Source organism: Plecotus auritus, assembly GCF_963455305.1.
Source record: "Plecotus auritus genome assembly, chromosome: 5".
NCBI classification, from domain to species: Eukaryota; Metazoa; Chordata; class Mammalia; order Chiroptera; family Vespertilionidae; genus Plecotus; species Plecotus auritus.
This window is the reverse complement of record NC_137776.1, coordinates 32,576,333-32,594,252: the sequence shown is the minus strand read 5'-3', so window position 1 is coordinate 32,594,252 and position 17,920 is coordinate 32,576,333. Positions and strand designations below refer to the sequence as shown.

Sequence of the window (17,920 nt, the reverse complement as noted above, 5' to 3'; positions counted from 1 at the left end):
CATCTATAAAATTTCATGAAAATACATTTAAAAAAATATTTTATTGATTTTTTACAGAGGAAGGGAGAGGGATAGAGAGTTAGAAACATCGATCATCTGCCTCCTGAACACCCCGTACTGGGGATGTGCCCGTAACCAAGGTACATGCCCTTAACCGGAATCGGGAGGGGAGGGGACCCTTCAGTCCACAGGCCGATGCTCTATCCACTGAGTCAAACCGGTCAGGGCTCATGAAAATACTTGTGAGCAGATAGATAGTGAACAGAATGCGGTGAAGATGCACTATAAAACTGAGGTCTCACAAACATACCTTTAAGTCCTTGTTAAGGCCAATGACACAGGTAGGGGTATAAGCCAATGAAAGGAAGTGTGAAAGAGGAAACCAGAACCAGAACTGGGTAAAGACAAGGACGCCAACCACAGAAGGCATATGGGTATGTCCAGTCCTAGACTGTAAGGATATTGTGACATTATGACCACCTGTAGAAAGAGAGAGAAACCATGAACATGAATTCAGAAGGGCAATAATAAAGATTTTTAAGTACTGTACTAGGGAAGTATTTGGTGATTATTTTAAGAGTACAGTTCATAAAATCTAATATGGAGTTGCTGGAATTAGCCAGTGAGCTATCTAGGGTCTCTAAGACTGAAAGTGCTGTATTTTAACTGAACTCAGGGTAAAACTAGACCTTTTTTCTATAGAAGTAGGCATTTTTGGTTGCTAGAATTTGTCTAAAACATAATTTATTCCTCCAAATTTTTTCAATTTCAACTTGTTTAAAACTGATATATACTAAGACAACTGAAAAAAATCAGCCAACACTCACTGAACACTTTAGTAAGTGACAGGCTCTGTTCTAATTGCTTCACATGTATTTTTAATTCTCACAATATTATGAGGTAGACTTTACAAGACAAGAAAACAGACATAGAGAAAGGGGAACAACTTCTCAAGGTCATACGGCTAGTACTGTAAAGGCAATGGGACTCAAACCCTCATAGTATGCACTCTGCTAAATTATTTCTATGAATAATTTACCCCAGACTCAATTTCTACCACATCATTGTTATTTTATTAGGCTTAGTGTAAACAGATAAATAAATCTGGAAGACTTAAAAACATTTACCTGCATCCAATATTCCCTGGGCCAGAATAGCACCAAACTTGGCCATGACATCATCATGTTTATCATTGATGACTTTGGAATACAGTTGTCTAAACTGACTCACCTGAAGGAACAAGAGAAAGAATTATAGACTAATTCTATTCATTTGCTGTGTCATTTTAGAGCAGGAAAAAACAGGTTGCTCAATTGGTAATGAAATTTGAGTCCTGAATTTCACAACATTCAAAGAGAGGAATATGGATCATATTTGAAGAAAACATAGTTCTATGGTTAAAATCATGGTGTTATGACTTTTCTGGTGTGGGAGCACCAGTTCTGTTTTCAACCCTCATTCCACAGTCAATGATTCAGGCTCAAAGGAATGTTGAATCCAACAGTAAGGCTTTCATTGCACTGTGAATTACAGCTATTCTGCTTATCATCAACCTTACAGATTTCTTAACAGGCATGGTCCTTCTGGTCTATCCTAAAGTAAACTACCCTTCAGTGAAGTTGTGTGAGGTATATTTTGGATTAAGTGTATTCACACATACAGCAAAGATTCTTTATGCATACACACTAATTTTTTGAGGACATGTCACAATAATTATTCTTATGAAAAGGAACACACTAAAATCAAATATGTGCTGACTCATTTAGGATGGGATTACTGGTAATTTTGTTTGCTTCTTTATTCTTTTCTGCATTTTCTAGACTTAATATATATGACTTTTATAATTAGAAAATAATATTGATAAAATTATGTTCTTAATGTATTTGTGATTCCTTTAAAACGGTTTGGATAACAATAAGTGAACTATTTTAGACTTCTTCCACATCTTCCACTTCTCTGTTTTCTCACCAGTGCTTTTCAAATGATAGGTACCCAGGAAGAATTCTACTTGTTCAAGAAAAACATGATCATGGAGCTCCCCAAATCTACCCAAAGCAGAATATATTGAATTTGAGCTTCCTAATGTGATGACTTTATATGTATTAAATATTCTTTCAGAATCTCTTCCCTTCTTCATTCATCTTGGTCTGGCAGGCCACATTGTGATAGTGCAGAGTAATACAGAATCAGACAATGCTGGCTTATAAATACCTCTGCTCTAATAAGCTGTTTGGGTAAGTACTTAGCTTTTCTGAGTCTGTTTTTCTTCATCGCTACAGACATCACAGCATTTACCTTACATGGCTGTTATAAGAATTTTATGAAAAAAAAAATATATGATGTATAAAAGGCATTTTATAGTTCAATAAGCATGGCTCTTACCATACAGAGGCAGAATCCTACCAGTCCTTCTATTATCTCTGTAACCTAAGTACGGCTAAAAAATTATATTCCTTAAACATGGTTCTCATTTTTATTCATAGACAGCAACAGAATCTGATGGAAAAACAATGAACTAACTGCCACTACCCAGCACATAATGAGCTACTCCTTTCTCTGGGTCTTACTTTTTCTAACTATAAAATCCAGCATGATTAGATCATCACAAAAGTCCCTTCTAGTTTTAAAAAGTCTAAGTTTTGATGCTTCTATTCTGGTTCAGCAGGTCAAATTCCTTTAATTCTGAATTTCTTTTATTTTGTTTCCTTTTCTGTGAACTTCTTTTGGATGAACACTTACATTACCTTATATAGGATGGAAATTTTATGTTGTAAAGAATGCTGTAAAACATTTTAAGAACTTATAAAAAGGAATACTGGAAAAGGCACAGTATGTACACTATAAGGAAGAATTTAAAAATAAAATTACACCTAAAACAATAGGAAAACATCTGATGAACTGAAAGACAGATTTAAAAAAAACAACAATGCAAATATATAATGGGCTATCTAATTAATATTAAGTATACTACTTTAAAAAACTAGCTTTTAATAACTTAAAATTTTTTCTTCACATTTTACTACCTATGTAGCAGTAGTTTAATCTCATTATTATGATTCCTCATAAAGAATTATTATTTTTGTAGGTTAAGATAGTATCTTAAATTTGGAAGTGGACTTCAAGATCATCTGGTGTACTCCCTCTATTTTACAAATGTGAAAGCTGAAGTAAAATAGGTGAAATTACTGTCTTACTTGTGATCACAAACAACTAACTGCAATCATGGCTAGGATCAGGATTTTCTGACTCAATTTCATTATTATGTATACTATGACTCCCACCACAACATAAGATAGAGTTTGTAGGAGAAAATCACATTAATTTCCCATCTTATCTATAATAATAAAAGTGTAATAGCTAATTAGACTGGATGTCCTTCTGGACAAAGCCATGGTGGTGGGGGCTGAGCCCCTTGCATGATTTTCATGCATCGGGCCTCTAGTATTATAATAATCTCACAGAAAGAGACAGTTAAATCTACCTTCTCCAAATTAATGCATTTTTTATATTCACCCTGTTTTAAACTCTAAACCTTATACTACTTGCGGGGGGGGGGGGAGGGAAACACTCTTAGATGTCAGAGAAAAAATAAAGAATGGGAAGAAGGGAATGAAGTTTCTCAGGAGTCATTTTTGCTGCTACTCATCACCTGGCTATGTCTCGTCTTTTCTCCTTTTTTTCTATTGTCCTGAATATAGAACTGTAGCTGCACATGAGGGATCAGATTGGGAGTTTTTTTCCCTTTATTTTCTTTTCTCTTTCTATTACATCTGTTGTTATGACTTAAACTACAGGTCTGTAATTCCTTCCAAGAAGTACTTGAGACCAGATGAATTTTGGAATTCAGAATTTAGAAAGCTAACATGCACTATATATTATGCAATACTCAGAGTATAGTGAGGAGGCAATGTCCCATAATAAAACAAATTGTTTCTGAAGCAGCAAAATGCTTGAATATTAACACTAAACAGAATAAAGGTTATAAATGAGTTCATATAGATTGGGTCAGGTTTTACAGCTGAATGACTCCTTAAAAACTAAAAAACCTCTTAGTTTTCAGAGCTTTCTGAATTTTAGATAAAGAGCTATGCACTTTTAAAATTTCGTTGTGGCTAGTTCCCAAATCTCTTTCTTTAGTTCTGACTCTTTTGCTATGCTCTCATCTTAAGTCCAGCAGACTTACTATCATCTCAAACTTAACACACCTAAAATAAAAATTCTTTATTCTTCTTTCAAGATATTTCTGTCAGTGCTTTCATGATTTCCCCATTATCAATATCCCAAATAATAACTGCAGCTCCTTCTCAATTTTATTAGTAATATTTTGTTCCTGGTAGTTGCTTGTAGGCCTTTCTTTATATTACTATCTACACTGTTAGAGTTCAAGTCCCTATCTTAACACGTTAAGCACCCTGTCAGTCACTGGTGACTGACACTATACTTTCCACCCGGAAGACAAAACAGGCTGGGCGCTTAACATGTTAAGGCAATAGTACGATAATATAGATTACTATTTACAAATGTGTTATGCTGTAAAATATTACCATATAATATTAAAATTTCAAGGTTATAATTTCATCATATAAAAAAGTTCACACATTTCTCTACAGAAATATTTCTAGGTTACCATGATAGCTCACAAAAGCCTAATCTATCCAAACTGGGATTTATTTAGAACCTCAAAAGCTTATCAAGCTTGACCAACTATAATCCTACTTCAAAAAAGGGTATCTTCTCAGTGGTGGGTGAAGCTTCCTTATAGCAGACGGTAGGAAAGATGATATTAGGCGAGGAGGAGCACAAGATCCACTCTTATACATTAGTATCTTTATCTGATTCTATAGATGATACTATATACATCTTCAAATAACTGCTAAAGATAGATTTCATGTAACAAGAAAAAACAAAAGGCAGATCCATCATAAAGAGCAGAGTTGGGTTCCTGAGAGAAAACAGCTCCAAGGACCTATTCCTGTTTATGTCTAAAGGACATTAGTCTAGTTAAATGGTTCTGAGCCTCTGGTCAAAGGGCTTCCTAAATTGAGTTTGTAATCACCCAGGGATGTATGCATGTTGCTGGGTATACGTTTGTGAGAGTGAGCAAGCAAAAAACTGGCAGAGGAAAAGCAAGGATGTACTGGAGTTATTTCAACTAGAATTACAATGTAGAGCTAAGTGTTAAGATGGCATTCTGTAAAAGGATGTGACCTGAATCCTGATTACATAAAAATATTTCCTTTGGAAATGTCAATTTAAATCTCACAAAATATCAGAAAAATGTTCCTTCTGGATTCTTTTGAGGAGGGGCTATAGTTTTGATGAAATTAACACTTAATCTTGGATTTCAAGGTGTTTCCACTTTATTGCATGAACTGGTTTACAACCTTGTAACTAGGACTTTGTAGCCTTTAAAACTTCTCTTCAAGCTTGTTAACAGCTTTTTCTTTTCAGCAAAATGTTATATATCACTCCAAAAGAATTGTCAATGTTGTCTTATTAGCAATTATCAGATAGAAATGATAGAAACTATAGTCTACAAAGCTTTTTATCACATGCTTAATAGCAGAAAACAATGAGATAGAATTTTAATTCCCCCTCCTCTTCCCCAGGGTATTTTTTTCCATTGCTTTTCAGAGTGGAAGGGAGGGAGGCAGGGGAAGAGAGGCAGAGGAGAGAGAAACATTGATGTAAGAGAAACTCAGAGATTGGTTGCCTCCCACATGCACCCCCACAGGGCTCGATCCTGCAACCCAGGAATGTGCCCTTGGATCAGGAATCAAACCTTTCAGTGCAAGGGCTGATGCTCTAACCATTGAGTCACATTGGCCAGAGCAAAGAACATTTGATTTTTATACTGTCATACAGTTTTGTTTTTGTAGTCAGTGGGGGTACAAACTTGACTTTCCCCACTGAGTTTATATTAATGACAAGGACAATTAGCTGTTACTGTATTTCAACATTCTTAATACCCAAGATTCTGATAAAACCTGAAGATGGAAGTGTGCCCCATGTATTCACATGAGCTAATAAGACTTGTCTCAACAATATTTTACAGAATGATTTAAAAATACTAATTATTGCCCTAACCAGTTTGGCTCAGTGGATAGAGCGTCGGCCTGCAGACTCAAGGGTCCCAGGTTCGATCCCAGTCAAGGGCATGTACCTTGGTTGCGGGCACATCCCCAGTAGGGGGTGCGCAGGAGGCAGATGATTGATGTTTCTCTCTCATCGATGTTTCTAACTCTCCCTCTCCCTTCCTCTCTGTAAAAAATCAATAAAATACATTAAAAAATACTAATTATTTAAACTGCTGAATTTTTGTACTTTTTCTAAAAATGAAAAAGTTTTATTTATTTATTAGAATAAATAGTTTGTTTTCTCAAACTACAGTCTCCCCTACCCAACTCTTCCCTACCCCAAAGGACTCTGCTATTATTGGTACAGAGCTTATGATTATGAAATCCTACAGCAGATGCCCTAGCTGGTTTGGCTCAGTGGATAGAGCTTTAGCCCTTGGACTGAAAGATCCCGGGTTCAATTCCGGTAAAGGGCATGTACCTCGGTTGCAGGCTCAATCTCTGGCCCTGGTCAAGCCACATGCCGTAGGCAACCAATCGATGTGTCTCTTTCACATTGACCTTTCTCTCTCTCCCCCATCCCTTCCACTTTCTCTAAAAAAATAAAATAAAATAAATGGAAAAATATCCTCGGGTGAGGATTAACCAAAACAAACAAACAAACAAACAAAAAACATCCTACAGTAGAGATGGGAAGATGGTAAACATCTTGTTCACAATACAATTAATGTGCAACTGACATGTGAGGTCAAAGTGAATAAATATCTGTATATTACCATTAGGGGAGGTATATTCCATGGCCTAAACTTTCTTCTTTTAATGCTATATTATTCAATTGGATAACCTCCAACTGATAAAGATCAGCAGAAGGTCAAAAGCAAAAATAAAAAATGCAAAAGCTACTCAGAACTGCTATATTTAAAACAAAAACCAGAAAGAAATGTGGCCTGTGTGAAAAAATGTTTATGCTCTAGAAGACAATTATTAAAACAGATGAAAGACTGACTCTATCTGCAATAATGCAATTTTTGGATGTCTTAAAATTTTGACAAAGAGAGAAGCACTGAAAAGGAAACAAAAATGATAGTAACTGCTTTGAAAGTGAAACCTATTAAATAAAGTTCCATAAAATGAGAATGAATAATCAATGAGTTCTGGAAAATTTTCTCTTCTATCCCCATCCCCCACATCAACCTATTTTGCTGAAAAGAATGATGCTGGTTTAGCGCAGTGGACAGAGCATTGGCCTGCAGATTGAAGGGTCCTGGGTTTGATTCTGGTCAAGAGCACATGCTGGTACTGTGGGCTCGATCCCCAGTAGGGGGCATGCAGGAGGCAGCCAATCAATGTTTCTCTCTCACCAATTTTGTTTCTATCTCTCCCTCACCCTTCCTCTCTGAAATCAATAAAAATATGTTAAAAAAAAAATGATGCTGAACATCTGCTTGATGGGGCAAAGGACAGTATACCAATTTTTTTTTTCTCTGTTGTCAATTTTTTTACTGCTTCTCATACGAGAGCAGAATTAATATGAGGCTGTTAATTGCCCCGATTTTAAGTTCAGAATGAAAAGATCTGAAATTATTGCACTAGCTACCACATCTATTTAATATATATCAAACATGGTAATTTTTAGCACATGTAAATAAGATCTATGCATTTCTATTTCTCAATAAAAATGGGCTTCAGAGGGACCACCTGGAGAGCTTAATATGACCAGTAGTCACTGTGCACTGACATCTGGCACATAAAGTGAGAGGCATTAGCTATTGACTGAGGGACTATCGGGGGATAGTAGGGAAGAAGGAAGGTTGGAGGGAAGTAGAAAAAGAGGATGAGAGAGACAAAGGGAAGAGTAGGCAAAGCTGCACTGAAAGCCTATTATACTCCCACTTACAAGAAGAGCAACATATGCAGGGGTGTTTTTGGACAGATGTGGGTCAAGAGGGAAAAGATAGCTGTCCTGAAGCTATCTGAAATCCTGTCTGAGAGATCACACAAGAGGGCAATTTCATTTCTAAACTGAAATTGTATGTACTGCCTGAGTTTACATCCTGTATCAGAAGAACAAGTTATCTCACTGAATACATTTCAAAAGGACAGTAGAAGACAAAAATTAAAGTTGACTTTTATGATTTCACAAACCCATGAGTTCTATTTTTCAAGTATGGTTATGTAGTTGAATTAACAAAGTGACCATAAATCTGTAAGAAATGCATTTGAAGAGTATTATATATTTAAAGTTTTGCCATTCTCCTACCTCTTGGCTTTCTATGAGTTAAGTGTTCACCACATTTGAGGTAAAAATGTCCTCAAAAGAAGGTAAGTACCTAAAAACAAAGCTTGAACCAGCTGTATTCTAGAGACTCGTTTTGTTTGCTCACCTTTGGACAAGTGATTTCAGTCTGCTGGATCATGATGAGAGCCGAAGCTATGAGAGCTCCTTGCCTCACATAGTTCACAGGGTCATTTGTCATTGGTTCTAGCAAATTAATTGCTTCCTGAAAGCATTAAAAAACAATCACCCTTAAATAACGTTCATATAGCTGGGTTTACAAATTAGTTACCATCATTCAAAGTTAATTATCTTCATCTGACATTGTAATAAGTTAATTTAAGACAAACTGGATGCACAGTTCAGAACTGAGTATGCTTTAAGTTTCAATATAACTGATGGTATGTGAAAAGGAAGCTTGCAGAACACGAGTGCTCCTGTTTTGAGGTAAAAGAGGTCAAAAAGAAAGTAAGAGAAAATGATTAATGTTTGATAAGCACCCATTATTTCCTAGGCACAGTGGTAGGTATTTTATGGATGTTATCCTAGATAATCCCCTTAAACCTAAAAATAAAACAAAACAAAATAACAATAGCAACACCAAATAATGTTTATAAACAAAGAAACTGAGAGTTAGAAATGTTAAGTAATTTGCCCAAAGTCACATAAGTAGCAAATTGAGGTCAGTCTGACTCCAAAACCTGTATTAAGTATCCAACTTCCTTCAAATACCAGGGTATGGCAATGTCTTAGATAATTTTACAAGATAGGATGGGAACAGGTGGAGGACGTTAATGGGGGGACATCTGTAATACTTTCAACAATAAAGATAAAGTAAAACACAATCAACTAAAAAAACCCCCACTAAATTGAAACAAAGAAAAAACAAAGATAAACTTCTAAAACAAAAAAGATTTTACTTGCTAGTGAATGGTAAAAAATTTAAATAAAATAGGACTAGAATTGATTTCATGGTTACACTTCACAAGACCACATATAATGAATGGGACTTTCCAAACTATCAGAATTTCCTCAATATCATATCCTTCAGAATGTGATCAATACTATGAAAAAAGGATTTCTTGATTAAATACGTCTGGGAGTTTAGGCATACTATGTATTACCTCCTGTTACAGATTCAAATGTATATATCATATCAAAGGTTCTAGGAATGTACAAAAGCTCCAAGCACATAAAGTGATGTGGGATGTTAAAGAAACCGCTGGAACTTTAGTTTTTCCCAGCATTTGTCCACAGTAATGTTACCAAGAACTCTTTTGCCTCATATAACTTCTATTAACATCCTGCAGAATAATAATAACCTTTGTTAAGTGCCACTTTTTAACATCCCTTATAAGGTTCTTAGGTATACACCTAGGCAGGCATCCTCAAACTACGGCCCGCGGGCGGGTGCCACTGACTGTCCTGCTTAGCAGCCGACTCGTCCCTGGCCCGCAGAGCGCACAGGAATTTGTTCATAGTTTTTTTTAAAACTATAGTCCGGCCCTCCAGCAGTCTGAGGGACAGTGAACTGGCCCCCTGTTTAAAAAGTTTGAGGACCCCTGAAGAGGAAAGGGTTTTACAAGATTATCAAACTTATTTCTTAATACGTATGCAATTTCTCAAATATTCTTTGTTCCAAGGTCAAGGAAAGAAAGAATAAATTGAATTCTTTTTTGGAAAAATGACTTTCGATTTCTTTAGATGTGGATTTAAAGTCCCTATGCCACTTAATGTTGGGGATACATTCTGAGAAACGTGCAGTTAGGTAATTTCGTCATTGTGCAAACATCATAAAGAGCACTTACACAAATCTAGATGGTATAGTCTACTACTCTAATTGTATGTGCTGTACTTTTATATGACTGGCAGTGCAGTAGCTTTGTTTACACCAGTGTCACCACGAACACAAGAGTAATGCACGGCACACTTACTGATGGCGGTTACGACATCACTAGGTGATAGTTTTTCAGCTCCATTTTAATTTTATGGACTCAAATATCATTATGTGATGCACAACTGTATTTATTTGTTTTTAAAAATGGGAGTTAGCATCAACCCATGCACCAGAAGGTCACAGTTTGATCTCCAATAAGGGGCGTGCAGGAGGAAGACCATCAATTATTCTCTCTCATCATTGATGTTTCTATTTCCCTCTAACTTCCTCTCTCTGAAATCAATTAAAAAAATATATATATATTAAAAAAGGAGAGCTATTAACAATATTACACATACCAGATGTGTTTTCTTTCTCCCACTTCATTAAAAACTGTAATGACATTGTGCAGAGGAGTTTTTCAAACTAATATGTTGTCAATATAGTTTATGAAGTAGTCATGATAAAAATATAACCAAATTTCATGCCCTAACCGGTTTGGCTCAGTGGATAGAGCGTCGGCCTGCGGACTCAGGGGTCCCAGGTTCGATTCCGGTCAAGGGCATGTACCTTGGTTGCGGGCAAATACCCAGTGGGGAGTGTGCAGGAGGCATAAACCTTTCTGTGAAGGAAAACATTTCTCTCTCATCGATGTTTCTAACTCTCTATCCCTCTCCCTGCCTCTCCGTAAAAAATCAATAAAATATATATTAAAAAAAAATATATAACCAAATTTCCAACTTACAAGTTAAAAGACACTAACTTGGCTTTTGAGGTATGTGATATAACATCAAAGATATATTTTAGCATAAACAGATGTTTCAGGTTTTTAAGAAACAATAATAACCAAAGCACCAAATTTAAGATAGGTATTGATATGAAGATCATACAAACTAGAAATAAAGGAGACTTGTATAATATTAGTAATAAATATTTTTTCATTGAATTAACATATCAGATTCTGTGTCTCAAAGAAGATTTGCTCCTAGATATTAAGTTTAGAATAATCTGGAAAGAAAACAAAAGTCTAATTTACATTTAACTTATGAGGCCTGACATAAATGTCTATTAAAGACCTGAGGGGGGAAATACTTAGTAAAACATTCAACTTATATGAAGGCCAATTTCCATAAACTGCACTTTATATACCTACTTTATATACCTAATTTCTAATAAAAGTGAAGATTCATCTATATATATAAAAGCCAAGCGACCAGAATGACCAGAACAACTGGTTGCTATGATGCACACTGTGGCTGGCCAACCTCCCGTGACCCCTCCCCACAGCTGCCCCTCCACCACCCCCCCATCGCCCCCCCCATGAGAGCGGGCCGGCCGGACCCCACCCATGCACGTATTTGTGCACCGGGCCTCTAGTTTTCACATAAGAATTTCTCACCCAAAAGAAATGAAAACATTAAAAAAAAAATTAAACTCTGTGAGGGCAGAGACCATGTCCAACTTGTTCACCATCAAATCCTTAAATGATCTTCTCTCTATCATTCATGTGACAAATATTTACTGAAAGTCTACTATGTGCCAGGTCTGACTTTAGATTCTAGCAGTGAACACACTGTTCCCAGGGACTTGACATTTCAGTGGAGATGAGTCAGACAATCAATAAAATAGGTGTAAAAATATGTTAGGTGGTGATAAGTGCTATGAAGAAAAATAAAGCAGGGTAAGGAGACAGGATTGAGAATATTGGAAGATGTCGCCATAAATTTTTACACAATTCCTGCTACATGTAGTAAAAATGTCTATTTTAATCCCTAGCTTCAATTATGCTTTATGGGGTTAGAAGTTATTAGTATCTAATAATAATACCCTTCTTAGAGAAAAAATAAAGCAAATTAAAAATTACTGAAGTCAATCAATAAACGAATAGCTATACTTTGTTTTATTTTAGTTTGAACAATAGATGGTAAAAAGTGACTTCTTCCCTCTGACGTAAAGACTCTGGTAGCATAATCTCTCTCTCTCTCTCTCTCTCTTTCTCTCTCTCTCACTCTCTCTCTCTCTCTCTCTCTCTCTCACACACACACACACACATACACACAAACACTGCCAACCCTATTAAAAGAAAAGTTCACCAAGCTATGGGCATGTGTGTTATAAAAGATAAAATTTGATATTGTGTTATTGCTATGAAAAAAAGAACAAAACACAACACTTGTTATTTAAGCAATAACAATGCATTTCTTTACGAATCTCATGAATTGTGTTTTCAAATCATCAACTTGCCTAACCCAACTCTGGTCACTTTGGAGGGCTTAACAAATATCAGGTTAAGTTCATGAGGAGAAAATAGGCAATAGCAATAAAATAATTTGTTTAAAACCAAATCAACCCCAATAAATTTAATAAAAATTAAAACAACAACAACAACAACAAAACAAGCCAAAGGAATAAAGCTGAATTGATTTTGGTGGCCTCATATGAGAACCTTGGTTTCCACAATACTAATTCTGCAAATTAAACATGTAAAATAACCAAAGTCAACAGCATTTTTTCCATTACAGCCACCCATATAATGTAGTAGTTTGTTCTTAAATGGCTTTGAGCCATTCAGAACAGTAAAGTAAGGAAGTTCTGGGAAGCCGGCAAGTCTTACAGATCACACCACACTCGTATTTTTTACAGCTGTTACATAAACCTTTCTGTGAAGGAAAACAGTCTGGCGCCAGGAAAGAACTGATCCCATTGGTGCTGGGCTTTACCTTGTTTCCTGTACCAGCACAGCAGATGCCCAGGGCCATGGCAGCTCCATAACGCACGTGGGGATTATAACTCTCTGACAACAACGAAACAACGCTGGGGCACTGTTCAGGGGTCCTGATAAGAAACAGAGAAAGTAAAGACCGTGTTATATATAACATACTTTAAGTCAAGATGGGAGAATTTTAACCATTTTTTTTAAAGTTATGAGAAACAATAGCTATATTTAACATAGGAATTGAAGAATTAAAAATCTACAGAATTCGAATTATTGATATTAGAAATTTATCTTCAATATTCAGAGAATATGTGCAAAGAAAGAGGAATGTATCAGTGATTCCTCAACCACAATTCTGCCTTACAGAATTACAGTCATTCCCTGTTGCCTCCTCCATAATCGGGAGTAAGCATGGGGGTCTGGGGGGCGCATACTTCTTATATTTCCTGCTTACTCTCTGTGTCTTGTTTCAGAAGACATCATTTATAGAGATTCTAGGATGGTTCCAAAACTGTATGAAAGATTTAAATCCCCCAACATTACTCTGGTTGAATATTAAACTAATAAATAAGCTTTGGTAATGAGGAAATTCTGATTTTTCTTCTGTCTTTAGCAATTACTTTTGTGTTGATAAGAAGATGTAGAAAAATTGTTCTTTTGTCATCTTCCTATGTTTGCAACAAAGAAACAGGACAACCTTGACTAATGAAGTATCTGACCTCTAAAAGATTATCTTGTTATAGTGGTACCCTTGAGGGGTAGCAGGACAGGGGTAGTAACCAGAAGAAGAGAGTGTAAGGTGAGTTTATGGCAGGCTGGTAATGATCTTGAACTAGGTACTAGTTATAGAGGTGTGTTCAGCTGTGAAAATTCATCAAGTTGTAGGGTAGTGATTATGAACACGTTTTCAGAAGTATATCACACTTCAATAAAGTCTGTTTAAAAAAATACTATCCATATTTACATTTCAATAACATTTTTAACAAAGACTATCCCATTGTGAATGAAAGCAATTATCACCTATAGACCAATTCAAATCTATAATTCAATGCTAGAATTGTTCTGTAGTCTCAAACTCCAGTTATTAGTAAATTCAAATTTCAAATGGAGCAGAGCCAAAGTTATGAAAACTGTCTATAAAAGTGGAATTTTGCTATAAGGGAAGGTTGGATTATTTCCCCCTATAACAGAGTCCATCAACATTTCTTAAAAATGTTCTCAGTTTGACTAGTTTCCTAGTATGAATAACATGGAAATAATACTAATGGCAACAATATGGAATATACTAACAAGATCTGGGTTCTAGTCCTAGCTTTGTTAATTTTTTAGAACATGACATTAGGCAAGTCAGTTACATTTCCTTTTCTGTAATTAGAGATAATTTTTTTCCTATTCTGCAGGAATAATATAAAAAACAAATGGGCAAATAACTGAAAATATGGTAATAGCATATGCACATTGAGATAAATAGTAAGTTATAAAAGAGGAAGCCATGGAGTAAAAAACCTATGTTTAAGTTCCTGTTTTGCCTATAAATAGCTGGAATAATTTAGATAAGGTTCAATTAACCAAATACTTTGGGGTCCCTTTTCCCTTACAAAAAGGAATGGGACTAGAAGTTCCATAAGGTCTGCTCCACTTTACAAAAATTCTATGGCTTCAATGAGAAATGTTCCTATGAAATAAAAATGAAATTTAAAGTGATATTAGACCAAAAAGACTGTTGGAGAGTTATTCTGCAACTTGTAGTTGACAGCACCAGCATTTAACTTTTATTTAACTCCTGTTAGGCTAAGAACTTAAAGCTCTGTCCATGGTTTGATATCCAAATTCTCAAACAAGATTGCACATGTCTCAAGGGCCAAGAGCTGAGAGTGTCTTCTATATTTCCATAAATTATTAGCATAGTGCTAGGTACTAAAAATAAAATAATTTTTATTTTATTACTTAGTAAAAGACAAATTAAATTTATATTTAGAGACTTAACCAACAAGTATTTTCTACTAGCTTCAAAGCCTAATGGTTAACCATTGGGAAAAATAATCAAGCCCTTCACTGTTTCTCGTCCCCCTTAATTTTATAATTCAGCTAGATAATAAAAGAAGGTAAGAGTTAACAAGTCCCTGTCAGTGTTACTTGATAAAGGCTGAGTGTCTTTGAATTTTATATGCTTTGAAGTTCCCAGTAGGGAGAGCAAGTATAGGTCTAGGGAAAGCGGCTTTAAAAAAGTACAATACACACTGGAACAGGTAACTAAGTTCTGATTTGTAATTTCAATAAAATTTCTTGGCTTGTAGCTAACAGTCATCTTGCCAGTGTTACTATTTGTACAAACCTTCCACAGACTAGGAATTATGCAAGGGCATATGCACAAGTCATTGCCACATCATTCGACCATAAACTGCACATACGAATCCCATTCTTTCAACATACTGGCTATTAAGTACGGTTTTTTTATTGAATATTTTCTGCAACCTCAATGTTAAATCATATTAATAAATCAAGATGCTGTCAAGAATATGGTGTCTTTGCTCAGCTGGTGTGGCTCAACAGTTGAGCACTGACCCAAAAGGTCACCGGTTCGATTCCCAGTCAGGACACTTGCACAGGTTGCGGGCTCGAGCCCCAGTAGGGGCTATGCAGGAAGCAGCTGATCAATGATGTTCTCTCTCATAGATGTTTCTATCTCTTTATCCCTCTCCCTTCCTAACTCTTAAAAAGAAAAAAAAAAAAAGAATATGGTGCCTTTTTCCAATTTATCTTCACCAGAGAAGCAAAAAGTACAGCAATATACATATATAGGCAGAAACACCGTTCTAAGAACCTAGGTCCATCACAATGGAATTTGGTGCAGCCATAAACCTCTGGGTAGTCCCTTGGTAAAATTATGAATTTGTAATTTTCCCTAGGCAAGTGCCACATGATTAACACAATGGCACAGGAATTAAGACTATCTTCTTCACCACCCCTGTCCTGGTTGGTGTGGCTCAGTTGGTTGAGCATCATCCCATGCACTGAGAGGTACCAATTTGATTCCCGGTCAGGGCAGGAGGCAGCAGATAGATAGTTCTCTCTCATTTATGTTTCTTTCCCTCTCTCCCTCTCCCTCTCCCTCTCCCTCTCCCTCTCCCTCTCCCTCTCCCTCTCCCTCTCTCCCTCTCTAAAATCATTATCAACAACAGACTCCAAATATTCTGAGCAGCACCCTAAATTTCTAAGTACCTACTGAATATCATTAACTAAATACATTACAAACACCTCAGTCGACATACAAAAAAATAAGGAGCACGCCTCCCTTAAATTGCTTCTCCCACCATGATCATTCATCTACATACACGGGAAACTCACACCTTCAATCATTTTATTCCCTCACTCCCCAAATCTAATCTGCTACCAAGTCAAGTGAAACCCTTAAATCTTGTTTCTGTTTCCATTGCCGGTTTCAGGCCCTGATTATCTCTCACTGGAAATAATACAGTGATTTCTTAAATTATCCTTCTGCCTCTTTTCTTCCTTGCCTTTAGCTGTGGCAGAGAGAACATGGGCTTGGAATTAGAAAGACCCAGATATGAATGCTAGTGCAGACATTTATTAACAGAGTGGCAATCACTACACCTCTCTGAACTTTAACTGCTTTATCTATAAAATGATATCTGCTCTACTTAATGCATGCTGGGGAGAGTTGGTGGTGTGGTATAGTATAATACTATACTATAACAACTGAAATCTAGATGCATAACTGGAACTTGTCTTTGGGTCAGAACCAGAATTGGGCTACTAGTAAGCTATAATTTGGACTCTTATTTTGGCATACAGAACATTTAGCCATTTGCTTCTAAGAAAGGGTAGAATATTACAGGGGAAACAGATTCACAGCAAAGAGATTATCATAAATGTATCTTAAAACTTCATTTATTTTATGATCCTCACTTGTTAAAAATTATACTTAGAATAGAGCATTGACAACTTCATGAGATTTAGAAAAAAAATGTTGCCTGGGAACACAAACACTGGGAGCTTTACCTAGTTGATTAACATAAAGACCAAAATAGGTTGTGAGGGCTATAAACTCAAAAGCACATAAAAAAATTCTTGTAGGTTTCTTGGTTGAATAACAGTTCCAACTCTGAAACATTCTTCAGGAAAGTGTTAAGGAAGGACACATTCTTTAATAAATTAGGTTAGACATTTAATCTTCTCAAAAGTACAAATCATAATATTCTTTGTTTACTTCCATTTTTTCAGCAGGTAGCTTTAAAAGGACAATAGAATCTTTCTAAGCCAGCCTTGGGCAAACTACGGCCTGCTGGCCGGATCCGGCTGTTCTATCTGGTTCTCTTGCTCTCCCCTCCGCTCCTTTACTTTGAATTTATATTAGTTCACACAAACACTCCATCCATGCTTTTGTTCCGGCCCTCTGGTCCAGTTTAAGAACCCATTGTGGCCCTCGACTCAAAAAGTTTGCCCACCCCTGTCTAAGCAATGATCAGCATGCAAACATTTACTGGCATGTGTATATGAAACTTTAAAAAAGTAACGGTTAATAAATGAATAGAAGATAAAATCATATCATCATTTTGCAACTTGGAATGAATTAATAGACCTCAACATAATTATCAATGACTACAAATTTCATAAAACGAGAAACAATTAGAACTTATTGTACAGGGAGAAACCAAGATGGCGGCATAGGTAAGCACCTAAACTGCTGCCTCGCACAACAATTTCAAAACTACAACTAAAAGACAGAACGGACACCATCCAGAACCACAGGAAAGCTGGCTGAGTGGAAATTCTACAACTAGAAGGAAAGAGGAAAGCACACAGAGAATTGGAGGTACGGCAAAGGGCCTTTGTGCGCGCAGGGAGGAAGGGTGGCTGAGAGCCTGGCTGACTTTCTCTGGCGGAAGGGGGAAGGAAGCCCCCGACCGCACTGAACCCCAGTTCTGACTGCACTGAACCCCAGTCCCGGGCGA

General features: G+C 36.3%; 1 protein-coding gene across 1 annotated transcript in view; it reads right to left on the bottom strand.

Annotated features, from left to right (window-relative positions):
• PSMD1 (proteasome 26S subunit, non-ATPase 1) overlaps positions 1-17,920 on the bottom strand; it is a 94,204-nt gene that overhangs the window by 13,956 nt on the left and 62,328 nt on the right. The window contains exons 17-20 of the mRNA XM_080669217.1: positions 12,949-13,063; positions 8,462-8,578; positions 1,128-1,230; positions 311-480 (exon numbers count right to left, since the gene is read on the bottom strand). Coding sequence (XP_080525343.1) covers positions 311-480; positions 1,128-1,230; positions 8,462-8,578; positions 12,949-13,063 — 505 coding nt within the window. The remainder of the gene's footprint in view (positions 1-310; positions 481-1,127; positions 1,231-8,461; positions 8,579-12,948; positions 13,064-17,920) is intronic.